We start from the raw sequence: 22,678 nt of genomic DNA, 5'->3' as shown, positions 1-22,678 counted from the left end.
ATGCCTGGACTTGAGTCCCAGCTTTGCTCTCAATCAATTGCTATGACACTGAGTAAGCCACTTTACTTCTCTCAGCTTTAGTTTTCTCATCACTGCTATGATAATACTGACACTTTTTACTTCACAGGATTGTTGTGAGGCTCAGAGGAGATAATGCATGTAAAGTACTATTCAAATTAAGCTATTATTGTTGTTTTTGTTATTAACTGTGGATATGTGATTATAAATAGAAAATTGAGGTAACTGGATGGTTCTCAAAGCTGTCTCTTGGGGGAAAACATGGCTGAATTTTATTCTCTCACAGAAAATATTTAGTTTTATTATTGCTACTATATCATAGTATATGATGCTATTACCACCATAACAACAGCTATAATGTTCTCCATTTAGAATTGGCTACATGATTAGAGGTGTAATGAACAATCACAAGTAAATTGTTTGTTTTATTTTGCATTTAATTTATACAAACATTTAATTTTGAACGTTTCCATGGGACACCTAAATGTGATTACTTAGATTGAAAGTCCTTTGGCTATAAACAGGAGGAAGGAGCTGTGATGAGCTCGCTCAGAGCTTGTATTAAAGCTGCCAGGATTCCTTGTTCCTCTCACTACTGAAAGTGAGATTTTTGCTTGCCTCAGAAATCAGAGATGGGTCATCCTGGCAACCCTTAGGCTTGATGAGCTCAGGAGGGACAACAGGACCGTCAACCTTGTCTGGGCACTAAATAGTATATTCAACAAGGCCTCCATTCTTAATAACAACAATAATACTAGCAGTTAGCTTCTACATAGCTTTTTAGAGTTGGCAAAGTGCTTTACAAATATCTCATTTTACCTTCATAACAATCTGGAAGGTAGGAGCTATTATTTTCCTCATTTTTATACATGAAGAAACTGAGGCAGTCAGTTTAAGTGACTTTCCCAGGGTCACACAGCCAAGTAAGTGTCTGAGGTTGAATTTGAACTTAGGTGTTTCTGACTCCAAGTCCAATACTCTATCCACTGTGCCATCTAGCCACCATTCTTCTTCTTCTTCTTCTTCCTTTTTTTTTTTGGAGGGTGGGGGGGGTCATATTGAATTCTGTTCCTCACCATAGTACTGAGGAAATAGTAAGAAATTTAATCTAGGTCCACTGAAACAAGTAACTTCAACCCATGAATCGCATGTCTGATACCCACCACTAAAAGGGAAAAGAAGTGAAAAAGCATTTGTATGTTGTTTATTATATTTTGTACATTGTCACCTACAATGTGACACTCTTAAAAAAACAAATATCTCATTTGATCCTCACAACAACCCTGAATTAGATACCATTATTATTCTCATTTTATAGTTGAGGTAACTGAGGCAAATAGAGATGAAGCGACTTGCCCAGGGTCACACACTAATACCCATTCTTGAAGAAGAAATTCGGGGGCAGCCTGTACAGTGGTCCAATTCCCTCCCTGCCCCGCTTCCTGCTCACCACCTTCTTGGAGATATCATAGATTGATTTGCATTGCTAAGAGTAGAAAGTTATGACAGGTGATTACATCTATCTGAGCATCTCTTTGGAGTTCTTTCTTTGTGTTAAATTTAGAGCAGCCAATAAATTCTTTCTTTACTCTGCTGATAATTTTATCTTTCAGAAAAAGAAGGAAGTACTGAGAGGAACTTCTATTTTGGACCTTATTCTTACTAATAAGGAAGAACTAGCTGGTAAAACAAAGATGATGGAAATCATGGGGATTAGGGACCCTTGCCATCTTAGAGTTTGATTATGTCATTCCCCTTGCTCATGAAGTTCCAGGGGTCTAGAAACCTTCCTAGTTGCTAGAATCATCCTTGTGGAAATTACTTTGCATCATCTTTGTATATATTTTGCATTTTCTTTCCTGCACACATATTGTAACCTTCAATAAAGGTAAGCTATTTGAAGGCAGGGCTTTTGTTTTTGTTTTTAATTCCTCAGTGACTAACATATAGTAGATGTTATAAATAAATGTTGAATGAACAAATCCTTCAAAATATAGGCTTGAGAGTTTGACTTGATCTCTGTAAAATTTTTAAAATAAATTATTAAAATGATGCTTTATAAGCATTTAGAAAAGGAGGAGATAATTGCTAAGCATCAACAGGGGTTTATTAACAACAAATCATGCAAGTCTGATATTTTCTTTTTTGAGAAGGTTACAAGACTAGTAGAGTAGATAAAGAACATGTTATGATTATAATACATTGATGTCTGGGCTCAAAAAGAAAAGAGTTTGGTAGGGACAGGATGACTGTCAAATATTTAATGGGTTATCATGGGAAAGGGGATTAAATTTGTTATTAGCTGCCAAAGACAGAAATGGGACCAATGGGTGAAAATTATAGAGGAAGAGATTTTGGCTTATCATAAGGGAAAAAAAAACTTAAAAATCTCTGCTTTATTAAAGTGTAATGTGATTCCTTGGTACACAGTGAGTTATCGATCATAGAAAATCTCCACTCAAAGACTCAGAATATAGATAGGATTTGGGTATGGGGGGACTATGGTTTCTTCTAACTCAGTTCATGAACCCCATTTTTCAGGATTCCAAAAAACAGTAATATGTTTTTTTTTAAGCCAAAGTAGACTATCCTGGCACTAATTGTGACTTGTCAATTACAATTTTGAGCTCTCAATACCAGTTAGTGATATAAAGAGATCAACATAAAGAAGGAAGCTTTGTGCTATAGCCTCATAAATATGTGCTTCTCATCTACCTTCCTCCAAAGCTGATCCTCTTCTGCACAAAGAATTGAACATTTTAATGAATGAAAGGACTAGAGAGATGAAGTTAAATGGTGTGTCACATTTTCCTTTTCAGGCAGAAAAGAAATGACTACCAAATTAATGGATATTAGAGTATAATTTGTGGCTACCAAAGAGAGAATGCTCATCTGCTGAAGGGGCCTTTATTTGATAGATACATACTACTTTAGTTGGGGTTCTGAGAGACTTTTGGATTTCTGTCAGTCAACAATCTGAATTGAGTATCCAGCCATATCTAGAACACTATACCAGGCATCAGCCTGGAGAAAAAAATCAAGCCAGGACTTGTAGATCTAGGGTTTAAAGTGACCCCAGATGTCATCTAGTCCACTAATGTCAAACTCAAATAGAAACAGATCATTGCAGGTTGCATATTGATTTAGAAAACCTCAAATTAACATTATCTATGTCATCTTGTATTTTTATCTATTTTGTTAAAGATTTCCCAATTATATTTTAATCTGGTTCTGGCTGGGCACTCCCCTGTTTGTGGGACATAAGCTGACACCTATTGACACCTCTGATCTATTCCAACCTCTCATTTTGTTGATGAAGAAATTCAGGCTAAGGCAGGTTAATTGATTTGCTGAAGATTATAAATGTAATTAGTATCAGAGATGGGATTTGAACCATGGCCATTGTACCATGTTGGAACCTTAAAAAACATCTCACATGGCACTAATGTGGTATTTCATGTCCAGTCTCTGGATCTCATGGGGGTTACAAGAAAATGTCACTCTCTAATTGTGCTAGATTTGGGTCCATCTTGTAGTTGCTGGAGTGATCTTAGGTGGGGTCACCATAACTCCTTTTATGCTGTATTGAAGTTAGCACCTGTTACATATTATATATTTTTCTCTAATTAATCTACACATATTAGTATTTAATTAATACTGAGTTTTTCTCTTGATTGGACCCATGATTTTACTGATATATGAAACTCTCTGGGAAGAAACTTCACCTGCCAATGCCAATTAATATCTCCTCAGCAATTCATAGTCTTTGAGCATTTCTTAGAGAGTACATGACTTGCCCACAGTCACCAACGCAGTATGTACCAGAGGCAGACCTTGAACCCAGATCTTCACTCTAAGCCACCTTTATACCCACTATTCCATGCTACCTTCTCTAATTAGTGAGGGAGACAAAACACGTACACGTGAAACAGACCGTAAACTCCTTTGGGCAAGAGGTTTTCTCATACTTCTTTCATATTCTTCTCCCACTCCAATGTGCTAGGCATGTAATCAACTCTCAATAAATGCTTTTAAATATTATTTCACTAGACCTGGAGTCAGGAAGAGCTGAGTTTAGATTCTGCTTATACACTGTGTGTGTAGCTGTGTGACTTTGGGCAAGTCATTTGACTTTTCTAAACTTTAGTTCCCTCATTTATAAAGTAGGGATAATTATAGCAGCTACCTCACGGGTTTGTTGTGAAGATGAAATCAGTTAATGTGTTTAGAGAGCTCTGCAAACTTAAAGGTCTATATACATGCTTGCTATTATTATTATTATATACCATTATTAATTATGCTGATTAACTGTCAGCGTTTTGGTGATCAGTTAGGATATAGCCACTTTCAATAGAATAGGTGTCACCCTGGCTGTTATGATTCATATTATTCCTATTAACACTCTTGCTTTGTTTTTCCCTTTTCTTTTAGTCAGCATGGCATAGTGGATAGAGCTTAGGATTTGACTTTTATTAGGAAGATATGGAGTTTAATTCTTCCTCTGACATTTATTAGTTGAGAGATTATAGGCAAGTCACTTAACTACTCTGACTTTCATTTTCCACATCTGCAAAATGGGGATAATAATATCTTCAGTTCTTATTCATAGGATTGTTCTAGGGGGCTCAAATAAGATACCACTTGAAAAGTTCTTTGCAAACTCTAAAGCACTATATAAATGTAAGCTATTATATTTTTCATTTTTAATTTCAGGAGCATGACAGTAATGAATTCATTCTTATAGAGTGAGGCATTTAGAATAGTTAAAAATTGTCAAATACTAAGGAAAATATTGTAAATCGGGGCCCCAAACTTCCTGAAAGTGTTTACCTTTTTCATACATTACGTATTCAAGGAGGAAAGAGGTACAGAGTGCTAATTAGAAAAAAAAATCAATTGAGTTTTTGTTGTTCTGTCATTTTAGGTCATATCTGGCTCTTTATGACCCCATTTGGGATTTTCTTGGCAAAGATACTGGAGTGTTTTGCTTACTTCTCCAGCTCATTTTATAGATGAGGAAACTAAGGTAAATGGGGTTAAATGACTTGCCCAGGGTCACACAGCTAGTAAGTGTCTGAAGCCAGATTTGAACTCAGGAAGATGAGTCCTCCTGAATCTCTGCCTGGTACTCTATCCACTGTGCCACCTAGCATTAACAGGGCATCTAAAATTGAAGAGACAGAAATTTATGAGATAGCTGCTAAAAACTTAAAAAGGGGAAATTCTATCATTCCCAGGTGCCCTGGACAAGGAGCAAATATCCTGTTAGATATGGCTGCTACATGCTGGGCTATGGAATGCTAGTGTGGCTGTAGCTGCTGCTCTAGCCCATTTGGGCTAAACTACTAATCCTTGCACAAAACCCTGCTATTTCAGATTTATAACAGGCATGGCCATAAGCACTAGGCTGGTTAAGCCATGATAATTACTTTCTATCACAGGAAAAGTCTTGTTGGCAGATGTAAAATCTTCTGGTTACTCTTTATGAAATATAATTACAGTGTAAGGTGAAAATTTACAATGAACTCACAATGAACTTATTTTCAAGGAGATAGGGTCAAGAATGAGATTTAAACTTTAAGCATGGAAATAACTAACAACACATTTTGTTTTTTAAATCTTGAAAAGAGGTCTTCTCCTCCCTCGCCCCAAATAGAATCTTTGCCTTCGGTCTCTGGTACAAATATCATCATGGATAATCCATGTGTCTCCAGAAATTCTGTTTTATTTGCTTAAGCGTATTTGTCTAAGGCTCAAGTTTGTCCTTTGTTCAGAGGAGACCTGTTACCTGATGCTAGATAGTCATGGTGAAGTTGCTTCAGAAAGATCATGAGTGTATAAATATTCCTGCCTAAAGGAAGTCACATTAGCTGAGAATATCTGAAGGCCTGTGTTGTGAGACAAAGCCATAAAACAAGAACAGCTCAGTCGAGCACAAAGGTCCACAAACCAGGAGTCTATTCCAGAAGGCAGAGTGATGTGTGATTGGGGTCTATTAAAGGGGAAATGGAAGGAAATCTGGTAAGGGTGTGGAGGGACGTTGAGGTGGGAAGTAAGTTGGTTTGGAAACGTTAGGCTGTGGGCTGGAATTGCATAGAGGGGAATGGGAAAAGATTTGCTGTATGCAAGACAAGGTAATTTGCCTGTAGAACCTCATTACCTTTTGGAAGTGCAGATGAAAAATGTAGGCAGAAGAGGATAAATTATTTTGCAAATGGAATGAGAAAGGGGTATGTGTGTGTGTGTGTGTGTGTGCGTGTGTGCGTGTGTGTGTGTGAGCATGTGCGCGCTCACATATAGTTTTACAAATATTACCATTCCCCAGCTGTCACTAATGTAAATATAGTCCTCATTTAGTGCAGCATAGCTTGGTAACACTTGGAATAAAGAATAGCTTACCCAATTACCATTCCAGTTGCAACACATTTACCTTCTGGCAGGGAACTGAGTATTACACATAAAATAATCCCTGGTTGCTTTTTGTTGTCGTTGTTGTTAAGATCCAGAAAGGGAAATGGAGGGGCAGAAGGAATGGCACGTTCCTTCTGGATGACTACTCTGTTTCATGCTCCCAAAGCTCTATTAGAATGAGACTTGAGGTTTCCTGACCTCTCATCCAAAGCTTCCTACCATTGAACGGATAACAAAATGAAAGGAAAGTGGCTGGCTCAAGGTTGCCTAGCAACCTAGTTGGCGGAGGTGAGAGAACTCTACTCTCCTTGTCTTATTGCTTGGTGGCCCCAGAGCTGTCAGAAAGGTGTATTCTGCTGAATACTAAATTTATCCTCTTTTTTTGTTTTTTTAATACCTAGGTATAGGCTAGAGATAGGGACTGGACCTGTGATTTTCATGGTATAAGTAATTTCAAAGGAGGAAACTCTCTCTATCAATGCAGATTGGTACCCTTTCTGCACCTTTTTACCTTAGAGAGTTATCTAGATCACTGAGAGGTTAAATGATGTGCTCAATGTTAACCAACCAGTACATGTTAGAGGTGAGACAACCCAGGTCTTTTTGACTTCGAGGCCAACTCTCTACCTACTATGCAGCACAGCCTCAGAGAGGCATGGTAAAGGTAAATTTAAATGCTTTCATCAGCTGAATTTTTATTCTTGTTTCTACGTATGTTAATGAATCTCTTCATTTTCCCCTCCCTTATTCTCCCCAACTTGATTCAGGGATGGTAATGTTGTGGTCCTGCAATTTCTGTATTCCAAGGCCACATAAACATCTCCCAGCAGCAAAAGCATGTAAAGAATTTCCTCTATGAGGACCCATCAAGAAAAAAACAGAAAAGAGAGGCAGAGTTTTTTCTAATTCTTTAGGTCTGCTGCCTCATTTACTTTGGAGTGCAGAAGATTTCTCTTCTTGGAGGTCAACAGCTGGAGTTATGAGCTTCCTATCTCTCGCCAGAATAATGGCCCACTTACCTTCTCTTGAAGGCGTTCAATAAGAGCAGCTAAATTAGCTTCACGGTTCTCTTTAATCTGTTCCATTTTCAGGATCAGCTTTTCCTCTGCCATTTTGCTGAAGTTGTTGTTCTCTTCCAAAGCCTTCTGAAGGACTTCTCTCTCGTGCTCTCGCTTTTCTGCCAATTGTTTCAGCACCTGGGCCTCCTGGGACTGAGAGAGAAAAACACATCCCGCTGACAGTCATCCAAATGCAAACCTGTCAGAAGAATGGGCTATTGACTTGGGGTGGAGAAAGCTTTATGAGAAATAATACCCCTCTCCTCCTTCATCAATGTTGTTCAGCGAGGTATTACTCAAAGCTTTTGCTAGCACACGGTTAACTGGAGAAAGAACGTTTTCAGCTGTGGATTTTTGCTTTGGGCAAACTATCTTAAAAGAAGCAGCATTTAAACTATGCTGACTAGGTTTTAGACATTGCTGTCAAGCATTTAGACAACAGAAAGTGCTTTAATTAATCATTGGATGCCAACATTCCATTTGGGTCAAAGAAGAATGGCTGAGGGCTGGGAAGAGTTCCGGCTGGTTTCCTGCTGCATTGTTCTTTGGCCAGCTTAACGCCTTGCTGTGTGGGAGCCTTTCACATCTCACCAATGGGAACAGCTAAACTGACAGTCTTCTTTTACAGCCCCTCCCTTTTTTATGAGCCTAATGTTCCACTCTGAGTTCAGGATGGTACAATGCCTGTTTCAGCATTCACAGGCAAGAGCTCTCCTTCTAATGTCTCTCTTGTATCTTTTGAGATGCCCCCCCCCATTTCCCAGAGACTCATTGTCCTGGAGGAGGTGAGTGCTTGGAGTAGAATCTCCACCCAGGCTACCTCTTCCTAGGACTGTGTAGTCCAAGGGATGTGTCAGTGGGAAAAGGTCATTGCAATTCAATAACCCATAGAGGATCATAGGATCATAGATTTACATCTGGAAGGGACTTTAGAGATATTTAATATGAGCCTCTTCTTTTAAAGATGAGAAAATCAGCTCAGAAAGGGAAATGACTTGCTCAAGGTCACATAGCTAGTGAATGGCATAGTTGGGACACAAATCCAGGTCCTCTGATTTCCAAATCTAGCACACTTTCCTCAATTTAATTCCACAAACATTAAAAACCTATGACATGCAAGGTATTAGGTTCTGGGGCTACAAAGATGAAAAATGACCTAATCTTGGCTCTTGGGCTTACAGAACCAGTTGCTGATGTTAGGACTGAGGAAATGTTCAGAATTATCCATCTCCCTTCCTCTTTCCATTTGGCTGGGAAGTGCTCTTGATAGAGGTGGCACTTGAGCTAGACCTTGATGGAAGAGAAGGATTTTTATAGGCTGAGATGGGCTTATGGAGGATGGAGCCCATTCTAGGAATGGGCAGCCAATGGGAGAAGGTCTAGGACAAGATCAGAGAACAGCCATTCCACTCAGACACATATGTCAGCTCATAGATATACTTCTGTTGTTTTCTTCACCCATAACTGCCTCACCTCCACTCCTCTCCCTGTTGAGACAAAGTCAACCCATTCTCTGAAGCCCACATAAAGTCTCACCACATAAAGTCTGAGATCAGGTATGAGGAACTAGGCAAGGCAGTGGCTAGAGCCCTGGCCTTGGAATCAGGAAGACCTGGGTTCAAATCTAGCCCCACATACTTGTGTATCCCTGGGCAAATTATTTAACAACCATGTGCCTTGGTTTCCTCAAGTGTAAAATGGGAATAATATTAGCACCTACCTCACAGGGTTGTTGTGAGGAAAAAAATGAGATGATATTTGTAAGTGTTTGGTATGGTATCTGGCACATGGTAGATAATAAATAAATGCTTGTTTCCTTCTCTTTCCCCCAATAACTGCCCTCCCCCCACCCTGCCCCACTCTCTGAATGCAATATGAACTTCTATGAACTCCTATAACTCTTATTGTCTGAGCCTCATAGTTTGGTAGTTAATGGAATTGGTTTTCCCATGGTAGATTGTAGAATTAGTCTTCTTGGATTATAGTCACATCTGATACAAGTAGATACCATTTATATGTGTTAGTCTTGTGTCCCCTACAGGTCAAAGACCACTTTTTGTATACCTATCTGTCCACAATGCTGAGCCCACTCAATGAATACCTGCTGGTTTATTGAAGGAGTAGTCAGGGGACAGAAGAAAGAAGAGAACTCCTGGGTTCTATGAGGGTTTTAAAATGAGCCTATCATAATGAGACAGCAGAATCAATCAATCAACAAGCATTTATTAAGCACCTAGCATGTATCAGGCATTGTGCTGGGCACTGGATATAAAGAAAAAAAATAGATCATAATATGTGGACTTTGTAACCACAGATGTTTCTTTCAGATGCGGAAGGCAGATATTTCCTGATTCCTTGGGTGTCATCTGGACACATTTTGAAAGATCTTTAAAGGATGACCTCTCATATAATGAATTCTTTTCCTGCTGGCAAGAAGGAGTTAGTGAGCTTTGAAAAGACATAAATTATACCCAACGTGTAGATTATTCACCCAGAAGGATGACTCATTGGTATTTTTTTCCTCATATGATGATCTCAAGATTATAGTAAAAAAAGAAATAAGATGTGATGGTATAAAAAATATGTAGGGAAATTTATGGAAATAATTAGCTACATTTTTGTCAACAAATTCACTAAATCAAAGTGAGGGAAAAGTCATACATGAGTCTGGCACCTATCTTTAATATTAGACTAATGTCTTATTTTCTGGGCAACTATTAGGCTTGGATTCTGCTCCAGGTTGAGACTTCAAAAGGAATCCTTATAAATGGCAGTGATTAACAATATTAGATTTTAATTTGGACACTTTTTCCTCCTAAGTTAAGCAGTGAGTGTTGTTGAAAACCCTAATGGAGAACACTCTAATTGGGAGGAAAACAAATCCAGTGACAATTTTTCAGACTTCAGATAGTTGTCTAAACAGAGCATTTGATACCAAAACACCATTGAAATAGTGAAATCGTTTGTGTCAATCCATTCCAGTCATATTTTAAGATGAAAAGAGTTCACCTCTGGAGAGGGACTAATAGCATATTGAAGGTTAAACTGAAACAAAGATTACAGGTTTAGAGCTGGACAGGGCCTTAGCAGTCATATAGTGAACCCCCTCATTTTAAAATGAAGAAACTGAGGTTCAGAGTGGTAAAGTGGTTTGCCCAGAGTTATACAGGCAGTAAGAGGTGACAGAACCACGATCCAAACCGAAATTTTGCACATATACCCCCCCCCCCCCCGAACGCCTCCTCACCTCTCTCCTGGACTCTTGCAATAGCTTGCTGGTTGGTCTTCTTGTCATGTCTCTTCATGCTCCAGTTCATCCTTCACTCAGCTATCCAAGTGATCTTGCTAAAGCTCAGATCTGACCATGTCACTCCCCTACTCAGTAAACTCCAGTGGCTCACTATCCCCTCCAAGATCAAACATCAAAGCTCTTTATAAACTGCTCTCCCCTCCCCCAACCTTTCCAGTATTCTTACACATTACACCTTCCCCACATACTCTTTGATTCAACATACTGGCCTCTTTGCTATTCCATTAACAAGATATTCCTGCCATCTCTGTGCATTTCCACTGACTATCCTCCATGCCTGGGATACTCTCCCTTTTCTTCTCTACCTTCTGGCTTCCTTCAAGTCCCAGCTAAAATTCCACCTTCTATTGGAAGACTTTCCTGAGACCCCTTAATGCTAGTGTCTTTCCTCTGTTGATTATATTCAATTTATCCTGTGTATATCTTGTTTGTACATCGTTATTTATATGTTGTCTCCTCCATTAGACTGTGAGCTCCTTGAGAGCAGGAAATGTCTTTTGCCTTTCTTTGTATCTTGAGCACTTAGCACAGTGCCTGACACATAGTAGGAATATGTAACTTTTTTTTTTGGGGGGGTGATGGAGAGGTCATGGTCAGGCTTCCTTGTGAAATCTATGGACTTTACTCAGAATAATGTTTTATGGACATCAAATAAAATACGCAGGATTACGGGGGAAACCAATTATATTGAAGTATTGTGAGCAATAAATATATATATACACATATATATCCATGTATGTATATGTATGTGTATATATATATGTATACGTGTATACGTATATGTATATGTATATATTCCAATGTATGAGGCCACAACTATTTGACTTGAAACTTTGACATTCAGAACTATTCTGATTTTTCTAGTATTTTTCAATGTTAATACTAAAATTAATTTTATTTTATTATTCTATTTGTGATGATAATTTTTGCATTCAAAAAATCAAATAGTGACAAAAGTACACTAGGGAAATGAGCATGAGAAGAAAAATGGATAGGAATTTAATAGGGCAGATTGGTGGTAGGATATATTTACAGATTTCTAGCTTTGTGGGGCCAAATTGAGTCTTTGAGCATGAATGTGCAGCTCCCACTATAATCAAAGGAAATTCTATGCACTGGCCAGAGTTCAGAATTTGGTCCTGTTAATGGTGTTGGTACTTTTAGAGTCATTCAGAGCTAAATCAGATTATGTACGCCTAGGCTCCAAGGTTTTCTAGACAGCATTTATTCAGCTCTAGCTAACAGGGGAGAAGGGAAGGTAGTGAAGACTGTGACTGGGAGTGTGTTCTCACTTGCCAACAACAAAGGCCAGGAAAGTAGGTTAGGTCACCCTTCCCTGGGCACTGTTTGTGAGTCTGCATTACTCAGATTACCTTTCTTACATGCCAGAAAGCGTCTAATGTATGCCGGGACTCCGGCATAGTAGGGAAGTGTAGAATGGGAGGTATTTTTAGAGGGCCAAAAAGCCTCCAGCCTTTCTCGATATTATGATACCTTATTAGGAGTTTTGTTCACTAACTCTTTGCTCTTAAACCAGTGGTTCTTAACCTTTTTTTTTCCTATTGTGGTCCAGTCTGATGAAGGTCATGAACCCCTTTTCAGAGTAACATTTTGAAATGCATAAAATACAATCAAAAGATTATGAGGAAACCAATTACAATGAAATACAATTATTGAAAATATTCAGAAAACAAATTCATGGACCAAGGTTAAGAACCCCTGTTCTAAATGAAGATTCCGACCTAGACCTTCTCCATATCTTCACCAGTCTTGAGTACCTCCCTAATAACTCTGCAGGGAGAGAAAGTTATTATCGTCTCAAATCTTTCATTGTTCCAACAGCAGTCCAGGGGTTGTGCAGTCTCATCTATTGTTTTCTGGCATTAGGTGCTAGGGGACAATTTGTCTCTGTTATCCTCTGAATTCAGCCCTCCAGGCTCTGTTTCATGGGGAAATTGTTTTAAATTTTGGTACCTCTGTTACTTTTAAATGTGGAGCTGAAATGACACATGATTCAACACGAGGATGTGGAATCAAAATTCATTTTACCTAGAGCAGCATCCATTTTAGGGGAGGCAAAATGGTCTAACTTAAATTTCTGAGCTAAGCATCTGAAGGCCTATTTGCAAATGGGAAAAACCTGATGACCTAGATGATTTAGATTTAATCCAGTGGCACAATTTGCTGAGGGTTGTTAAAATGAGCTCATTTAGAGAAAAATTCTTCAACCTTGGAGCATATCAGAATGGCATCGATCTAAGATGAAAGGTCAGCAGGATGGAAGGCTCGCTGATGTAATGCCAATGTCAGGAGGAGAATATTTATAGAAATAAATGTTAACCATGACATTCTGGAAGACAAAGATCCTCTTTACACTATCTCTTAAAGAAAGAGATGTGACTTATTGTAGAATGTTTTATCTTTATATAAATTCTACAGTGGACTCCATATTACAGATATAATTTCTTCTCTTGTGTATGTGAGAAAGAAAATCATGAGACACAGAGAAGAGTTATTGTACATTTTAGTAGCACTTCTGATATGTTCCAAAGTCATTTACTGTCATTAGTTATAGTACTGGTTACAGGGGTTTAATTACTGCAAAAATAAAATGGAAGATAAATTTGAGTTAAGTGGTATCTAAAACTCAATTACACTCTACATATACATGAGTTAGAAGGAATATGAAGGTCTATGTTTTAGTTATTGCCAGTTTGCTTTTCTTTTCTCAACTGAATTTATCTTCTGTTGTTTCATTTTTTTGTCTAATTTCTATCATTTATGGATATATTACTTGTTATGAAGCATTGTCTATCCAAAAGTAAATCTCCCTGTGCCTTATTTTCACATCTTCGTGAATGTGTTAGGCTACATAAAATATAATTAATGGTTTAACTTTTAACAATAAAAGTCGTACTGCTAATCCAATTACACTAAAAAAAAAGAATAGGCACATTTAATTTAATCTAACAGTGCCTTGTTAAGAAATGTCAAAGAGATATAATCATAGAAGAGAAACTCCCCTATATGAATTCTATGATGGAGAGCCAGATGTATTTTAAAAATTTATAGTCAATTCAATGATCTTTGGAATGACCCCTCCAGAAAGAGTAAACAAAAAGTTGATTGTGCTGAAAGGCTAAAAGAGAATCACTGTGTTGCTGTCTTATTATGTAATTATGCAAATCAAGATTCTATGATTCCACAACTCATGTGACATCCTCTTTACAAAGTGAAATACTTTCTGAATGTTTAACTCAGAGTGATGCTAGGTAGGATATTACTACCCCCAAGCCACTTCATATATATGTATATGTATGTGTATATAAATACTCATCTTTATCTATCATCTGTCTAACTATCTGATGAGAAGTTTAATGTAAAGAGTATTGAATATAGGAATGAGGAGATTTGGATTAAGGTCTCTCATACCTCAGTTTTTCCATATGTAAAATGAGGATAAATAATACCTTCCCTGTCTGCCTTAGAGAACTGTCATGAACCTGTGTTAAAGAAGGCCCATTTCAAAGTGCTTTGCAATGATAAAACTACATATCAGTAAGGGTCATTTATTTATTATATTTAGATTATAATTATTATTGGAAAGAATACAAAAAGAGAATTTGTCAAGAATAGTGATTAAGGGCTAAATTTAATTATATGTGTATTCACGGATATAAACACAGAAATCCACACATATATGTGTGTATATATATGTATACGCATACATATATATTTGTATATATTTTAAAGTAACCAAGAATAAATCTCTCTTCTCAGTAAAGAAGTTAGAGATGATAGATGAACTAATCTGGACTGGGTTTTCTTTAATGATATCTATTTTAGGGCATGATGGTTTGGATACTATTAAATCCTTGAGTTTACATTTAAGAAATACATATTACCTTTTTAAAAAAGATCCATTTATAGCCACTTGTAGTTGGGCTAGTAGGCATAGCTGTCTTCTCTTATTTCCTATCAAATTACATTTTAAAGACCCTGAAAAATTATGAAACTTCAAAAGAGAAGCATTTTTATATTTCCCTTTTTTGAGAATTTTATCTAAAAAATGAAATTAATCTGGCTCTATGTAGCCAGCTACAGGGTGTGGACTGTGATTTCGAGATCTGGGCTGCAGTTACATCTTTATTTCCTGATTCACAAACAACAGGTGCCTCATGGAAGTGACCATTTGTTTTCTTAAACAAGGGCAGGGACTGGGAGAGACAAAGACTTGTCAACCTTCATAACAACTTCCCCCTAGCATTTATTTTTGGTCCAGTCAATCAGCGGAGCAGCATTAATTCCAACCCCAAATGTGCCCATAGCAGTATGTTCCCACCTAGCAGCCAGATGGCCAGTGCTGAGATGCTGTTGGCAGATGGAGAAGACAGCTACCCAGAACCAGCAGGTGCAGAGCACCAAGGTAAATTCAAGTCCATGCTGTGATGCATCACTGGAAGCCCTTCATCAACCACAAAAAAGTCCTTGGTTCATAGTCAAGGTGGCACTTTTGTGTTCTGAGCCTGGTCTTTGGCTTGTAACAGATGTACTCTCCTCACACATGTGGCAACTCTGATTTTTTTTTTCTGGCACACAGAGAGGTAAATCATCCAAGGCTGGTGCTGTGATCTTTTCTATTTAAAACTAGGATGGTTGTGAAATTGTAACTCTCATTTAGTGCCATTGCAGAAGATATGCCCATTTGGAAACTTTTATTGACCATGGCTTTGTTTCAAGACAGGAAACTGAACCTCAAATGTAGTTATAGATTATGCTGAAACCCTAAAATTGGCCCTAATTTGGTCAGAATCAGTTGGCTAATGAGAAAGTAAACCATGGGAAAATATGTACCAACAAATACAAAATCCTGAATGATGGTCCAAATGAGATTTTTTTTTAACATTCATTTAGGGCTGGCTCCTTCATCTTCCTGCCTCTTTTCCTTAAAATGGGTCTATATGAATGTTTCTTTTTTCATTTTTCCTTGATTCAAAAGAGATGCCTCTCCTTTCTAAGGTTAATTCTTCATTCTATCTTTTCCTCCCATTATCTCATATGCTTTCTAATTCCCACGTCTTTCCATCTTTCCTGGAGCCTGGCTCCCTCAATCATCCCCTCTGTCTCTAGTTCATACATTTGTTTACTTCACAAATATTTATTCAGTGCCTATTGTCCCTAAGAGGAGGTCCAAGCCTTGCATAAATGTCTTACCCACAGTTGGTGTTTAATAAATGCTTATTTGAAAAGATGCTTTACTGGGTCATTTGGGGGTATACCATAGATTAAGATAAAACACCCCTGCCTTTAGCAAGTTCAGTCTCTAAATCTTTAATCCTTAATAGTGACATACAGACATGTACATCTACCATACCCTATTTTGGAAAGAATTGCCCAAATATCTTCCCCATTGGTTTGTTTCTGCAGATCCTACCCTTCCTGTACGGCCTACCTCCTCTCAGAAGCCTAACCTAATCACTATAGGCCATAGCTGCTCTTTCTATTAAGTCCCCAGAGCCTACCTATAGTCTCTATTTTTGATTTAGCATTAATATACTGCCTCATATTAGGTTTAATTAGGTTTTTATGTGGGCAAATCTTTGCTCTTCAACTAGAATGCAATTTCTTTTGGGCAGTGTCTGTAGTTACTTCTTGGTAGCACCTTATTCTCTCACAGTGTCTAGCAAAGTGCCTTGCACAAAGTAGGTGCTTATAGATTTTTTTTGATCACTTAGGCAAACTATTAATTCAATTTACTTGTCTCTGATTTTTATGTTCAGTATTCTACTTCAGTATATATATATATATATATACACACATATATATTTTTAGAATTTAATTTTACTTCCATTTAGAATGTTTGTCATCTGTGAAATTACTATTATAAGTAAATGGTCTCAGAATTGTGGAGATTGCCTATTTTACATCAGGGATTTGGTTTAGAAAGCAAATGTTTGGTTTAGAAAACAAATGAACATATTTAGAGGACAAAGAGACGATTCCCCTCTTCCTTTTGCTTTTAGGAATACATGGGTTAGAATGAAATCTCTGAATGGAGGAATGTCCTCTGGCTAGACTTTGGTTCAACTGGACTGATTCAAATTCCCACTTAAGGAGGCAAGACATGGGATCCTGGGTGGGAGCAAACCAGAAGGAGCTATTCTGCTGAAGCCCAGGAATGCGTAAGACATTCGAGTCCTGGTAGCATTTGACTGAGGCTGATTGAAGAGGCATTCTGGTGCCCCCTAGGGGATGCCGGTTTATAAGCTCCCTGTACTTGAGACTTTGGGTCTCTGTGGTAGTGACTCTCATAGACTCACAGAACAAGTGGTCATACAATCTTCCCTTTAAGAGGTGGAATACTGGGGGAACTCACTACTTCATTGCACTTTTGGATGGCTTTAGATGCTAGGAGGTTTCTCCTTATATTAAGCTAATCTTTGCCTCACTGCAATTTCTATTTACCCTTGAATATTCTACTATCAGAGATTATTTAGTCCAACCTTGTCATTTTATAGATGAGGAAATTAAGGCTCAGAGAGTGGAAATGACTTGCTTTCCCCAAAAACTCGTTGCTTCACCTCTTCTACCCACTTCTTTGCAGAGACATGACTATGGGTGTAGAAGACTATATAAAGTCTTTTTTGATATGCTGGTTAGTTTTGCTCAGTTGAATTTTCCCCATTTTTTTATTCTGTTATAAAGGATGGCTTTCTGGGAGAGGAAGGAAGAGGAATGTATTAGGAAATGCAGTTGCCAAAAAACAAAAGAGATAATGAAAATCTATTAAAAAAACCCCCCAACAACACATTACCTTTCTAGCACTCAAGGACATGATTAGCCTGCTCTGTTAAGAGGATAATGGGGCTTTTCAGAAGTTTGTGTACCCTTTTTGTGGAGTCAAGAAACTCTCCCTAGTCTTTCCTCTTGAGATTCAGTCTCCTTTCTCAACTCCTTTTTGGATATTTCCACTTGGTTAACATGCCTTCACAGACATCATGTGTAAGCTCGTCACCTTTCCTCTTCCAAATTTGTTGTCTCTCCTCACTTTTCTGCTAATGGCATGTCCACCCTGCACAGGCTGGATCTTTTCTCAGTGCCACATACAGTCAGCCACTAAATTATATTAGTCCTTCCTTGCATTGTAATTCTTTTATCTGCCTCTTTCTTTCTATTCCATAGGTTCTTATGACTGGAAGAGACTTTTGAGATAATTACATTTTACAGTTGAGAACACTGCAGTTCAGATCAATAAAGTTATTTGCTCCAGAACCCAGTGGGGAGGTAGGAGATACTGCATTCTTCTCTAGGATGTCAAAACTGTTTCTTTGCATTGCATCTTGCTGTCCATCCTAAGTCTGGTTCTTCATCATCTTTCAGCTGAGCTATTTCAATAGCCTTGTTATTGGTCTCCCCACATCTAATCTCTCCCCCTTCTGTTCTTCCCTATATGCCACTGACAAATTATCTTCTGAAAACATTTACTTTATATTTGTCACCTTTTTTAAGGTTTCTTGATTGTCTTCAACAAAAAGTCCAAACTTCCCAGTCTATCTTTCACCTCTTCACTAATTTCTCACTGTTCTTTATTTTTCACAAACACATCCTCTCTTCTCCTCTCATTTCTTCATTCAAAAGTCTCCATGCAGAACTGGTGCATTCATTGTTCCTTAAACACAATATGAATTCTCTCTATGTTTATGGAACAAATACTCTAAGTTATTTAACCTCTCTCAGCCTCAGTTTCTTCATCCGTAAAATGAAGATAATAATAGACCCTACCTCCCTGGGTTGATGTTTGTCAAGCAATTTGCAAACTTTAAAGTGCTATATAAGTATTTATTATTATGATTGTTGTTGTTTTTACTTTCTTTTGGACTAAACAAAGGATCTTATTGGTGTAGGGAACTTCAGGTAGTAAGAAAACACTCTCTATTGATGCGAAACTGCAATTGCTCTGCAAGTTATAATCTTAGACAGCAAGCTAGGATGTGCTGCAAGAGAGGCTCAGTGACTTGTCCAGGGTCACTCAGCCAGTATATAATAGAGGCAAGGCTTGTACCCTGATCTTACTGACTCTTAAGCTTGCCTCTCCATAGCATTGCTTTTAAAGTAATGGGATCAATGCAGAAAGCCAATTTGAGTAAGTCAAGCCTAAAGCCCCCTCTTTGCCTGATAGCATTAAAAAATAACCTGAAATACTGAAGAAATCACATAATTTGCCTCAACTATCTGCTTCAGTTCTTCTGTGCGGAGAAAACCACAATATCATCCAAATGAATGGAGCTGAGAGGGCCAAGGAAGCAGCTACAAAGATGAGTGAATATGGACCCTAAATCTAAATTCTAACTTCTATGGAAAGGAGGAAGAGTACAGCTTTTCCAAAGCAGAAGCCCAGCTATAGTGTCTTTAATGAGAATTTAATACTTTTTCCCCCCTGAAGAACACTAATCTAATTAATACAGTGTAATCTAAGACTGGAAAATCAATTAATGATTTTTAAAAGGATAGCATTTCCTATTAATTAGTTGGACTTTCTCCTAATTAAAACTGTGCCATGAGGACATAATCTATAGTGACTTTTTCCTAATAAATGTTTCAGACAGGTAGGAGAAAAGTGAAATGGACATAAAGATAAAATGAGTTATCTATGGGCATCATCATTTCTGTGGATTAGACATTTTTAGCCAAATTGTCAATTTCTGATCCAATTAAATTGTTCATATTGATATGACTACTGGGATGGAGAGAATGTGGCAGGACCCATAATTTATCCACTTAGAACCAGTTGCCAGAGGGCTTTTGTTTCAAGAGTATCCAAATCATTTTACTCTGCCTTTATTGACTTGGTGCTTTTCTTTTTTCTTATTTTGGTGCCTTCTAGAAGTCAAATGAAGCCTTTTGGGTGGAAGTAACAGCAATAATTTGAACTCTGGTTCCAGGATTGTGTAGATTAAAATAGATATGAAAGTAGTTTATATCTTTAAAGCATGAAGTAAAGTATTTGGAGGAATGGTGAAAGGCAATGAAAAGATTATGGATTTGGAGTCAGACGATCAAACTTTGTGTACCTTCTACTTGTACCACCTGTAAGCCAGGTGACCTTGTACTGAATTTCTTAATATGTAAAATGGGAATAATATGTACCTGAGAGATACTAAGAAGATCAAATGAGATAGTATATGTAAAGTGATATGTAACTATTAAGTGTGCTAAACTACTCCTATGACTTCTTATATTTCAGGTCTGTTTCTGATTTTCTATCACGTCACAGTCTCCCTCTGCTTCAGATTACTTACTTGTAGACGCCATTGGGCACCAAAGATGATTTTCTGTAATACTGGGAAAAAAGATCAAGGGTAGCACTACACCATCTTTTGAGTCAGAGTTCTCAAAGTGTGGCTTGGGGACACATAGAAGTTCCTGCGACCCTTTTCGGGGTGTCTAAAAGGTCAAAACCATTTTTATAATAATACTAAGACATTTTAATTTCTAATGTAATAAATATTGATAGACATAATGCACATTAAAAAACTTTTAGTATGTGAGTGCGCTCAATCGTTTTTAAGAGTTTAAAGGACTTTTAAGACCAAACTTTGAGAACTGATGGTTTAGGGTAAGCAAAACTTTAATAAATCTGAATTCAAAATATTTGAATCTATGATGTGCACTCCATCTTTAGAAGTAAGATAGAAAAGACAACAAAGCAAACTTATTATAAATTAATTGAACAAAAAGGAATTACCACAGAGTTTCCTTGGTTTAGTATAGATTCAGCCCAGTCGTTGTAACATTAACACCACAAAGACATCATTGGTCTTAGAATTGTGATCTTAGAGCCAATATGAGAACCTCAGTCCCCAATGATAGATGAAATGTTATCCAAGAGTATAATTAATGAAGTAGATAAATTTTTAGAAAGAGTTTCAACAACAAGAGTTGAAGCAAGGAAGAATTTGCTGGTTAAGAAATCTCAAATAGGCAGGAAACCCTAGTCTCTGGACCTTCCACTTAATTTTGACTTTGGTGTATTCATTTCTATTGTGTTTTTTTATATGTGAATATTTGTATTTGGCTTGTCTCCTTTAAGCAAAAGTAGGGCAGGGATTGTGCTTCTTGTTACTTCTAAAACCATTTATTAGTGCTTAGCTCACAGTTGAGCACACAGTAGGTGCTTACTAAATGCTGCAGTTAATCTTACCAGTAAAAATAAATTATTTAAACTCTCTGGGACATGGATTCCTCATTTATAAAATGAGGCACTTGGATGAGATAATGACTAAGGACTCTTCCAATTCTAAATATATGAACTTGTGTGATCCTATGGTGTGTGCATAGATCATCAGTGGTCTAACTAGCATGAAGTCATAAGTTCATTACCCTAGGGCAGGGAATTTATATGGTATAAAACAGTGGGATCTTGTGGTCCATTTTCCCCATCCTGCCCATTCCTTCCTCTTCCCTGTAACAGGCCAATGGCTACTTTCTGTTAACTCCTTCTTTCTGTACCCTACCCCTTTTCCTCCCACCAACCAAAGTAGCCTTCAGTAACAGAAAACTCATGATGACCCTGTGTCCGGGGGTGCCCCCTGACTGTTCCCCTTTCTCTTCCCATCCCCTGCTTGTCCCAAGTACAGTAACTGATAGTTACAACTCTGTAAAAAAATACCTTCATACTGTCAAGAATCATCATGGAGAAAGAGTTTTCAAGATTGTGCAATGGCCGTAGCTCAAGTGGCTTTGAATGCTACAATTTAGGGAAAACCCACCCACAGTGGAATGAAATGATAATTTTTGTAGTGAGAAAAATTACCAATTAAGATCTGGGGCTCACCAGCCCAAGGCACTGCCATTTACCCCAAGGACCCTTGAGAAGATTAGTTGAAGATCTCCATAAGGAATTACAGTAGGAGCCAGTGGAATATGTGGAGGAAAATAGTGTGTGTTTAAAAGGGAACCTAAAAAGGAAGAGAATTTTTAAAAGCTACCTTTCTTCTTTCCTCTGCGGCTTCCAGCTTCTTCTGGATCTCCTCCAGAGACACATCTTTCTTCTTTGGAGATGCTAAAGTTCGTGGAGCCTCTGACACTGGAGATGGTGGCTTCAGGATCAATTCAAAGGCCTGGCCGGAGGCTCGTTTGTTAATCTGCTTCACTTCCATATCTGAGAAATTAAGGGCAGAAAATTCTGACTACATGTAGCATGAAGGAGAGGATAATTTTGATGATTATGATGACAACAATAACAACTTACATTTATTTAGCACTTTAAAGTTTATATAAAGTATGTCCTTTATAAATAATCTGATCTACAATGGGCAAATGGAGGCATTTGAATTGGAGTTGGAACAGAAGGGGTTTTGAGATTTTCTGTGTGATGCTCTAGAAATATAAATTCACACTGTTGGCATAATTATGAATGCATTTGAGCAAGATAAATATTTATAGCTTTTGAGAAAGATGACAGGATTTAAGGGAAGTAGGGTGGTAGGAGGCCTATTTAGAAGAAAGCCCTGTCCTTACTTCACATTTAATTTTGTTTATTTGCCTCTGGCATAAATATGAGCCACTTCATGAAGATGAAGTAGCACAGATTTGCTCTTTGGTAATTGTCATGACTGGAGACATCTTAAGGCCACCTTTTCAGTAAAATGAATTAGGCATTCTGATATGCAGAAGCTGGGAATTACAAGCATATTTATTGGAACCAGAGAGCAAGTCATTTAACCTCCCTATGCCTCAGATTCTTCCTTTTATTTTGCTTTTTTTTAACATCTTTCTCCCTGCTCCATTGTCTTCACCTGAACTTTCATTTACTGCAACAATTTACTATTATTCCTTAATACCAGGTACCAATCAACTTGATCAATTAATCAGCTGGGTC

At 37.7% G+C, this 22,678-nt stretch overlaps 1 protein-coding gene across 1 annotated transcript in view; it reads right to left on the bottom strand.

The window, feature by feature from the left end:
* Window positions 1–22,678, bottom strand: part of LOC114054123 (stathmin-2) — a 69,914-nt gene that overhangs the window by 6,832 nt on the left and 40,404 nt on the right. The window contains exons 3-4 of the mRNA XM_027877259.1: window positions 21,786–21,958; window positions 7,449–7,640 (exon numbers count right to left, since the gene is read on the bottom strand). Of these exons, the coding sequence (XP_027733060.1) occupies window positions 7,449–7,640; window positions 21,786–21,958 (365 nt within the window). The remainder of the gene's footprint in view (window positions 1–7,448; window positions 7,641–21,785; window positions 21,959–22,678) is intronic.

The sequence above is a fragment of the Vombatus ursinus genome, unplaced genomic scaffold (assembly GCF_900497805.2).
Source record: "Vombatus ursinus unplaced genomic scaffold, bare-nosed wombat genome assembly UNPS02014812.1, whole genome shotgun sequence".
Lineage (NCBI taxonomy): Eukaryota > Metazoa > Chordata > Mammalia > Diprotodontia > Vombatidae > Vombatus > Vombatus ursinus.
The sequence above is the reverse complement of the archived record's forward strand: the minus strand, read 5'-3'. Positions and strand labels throughout refer to the sequence as shown.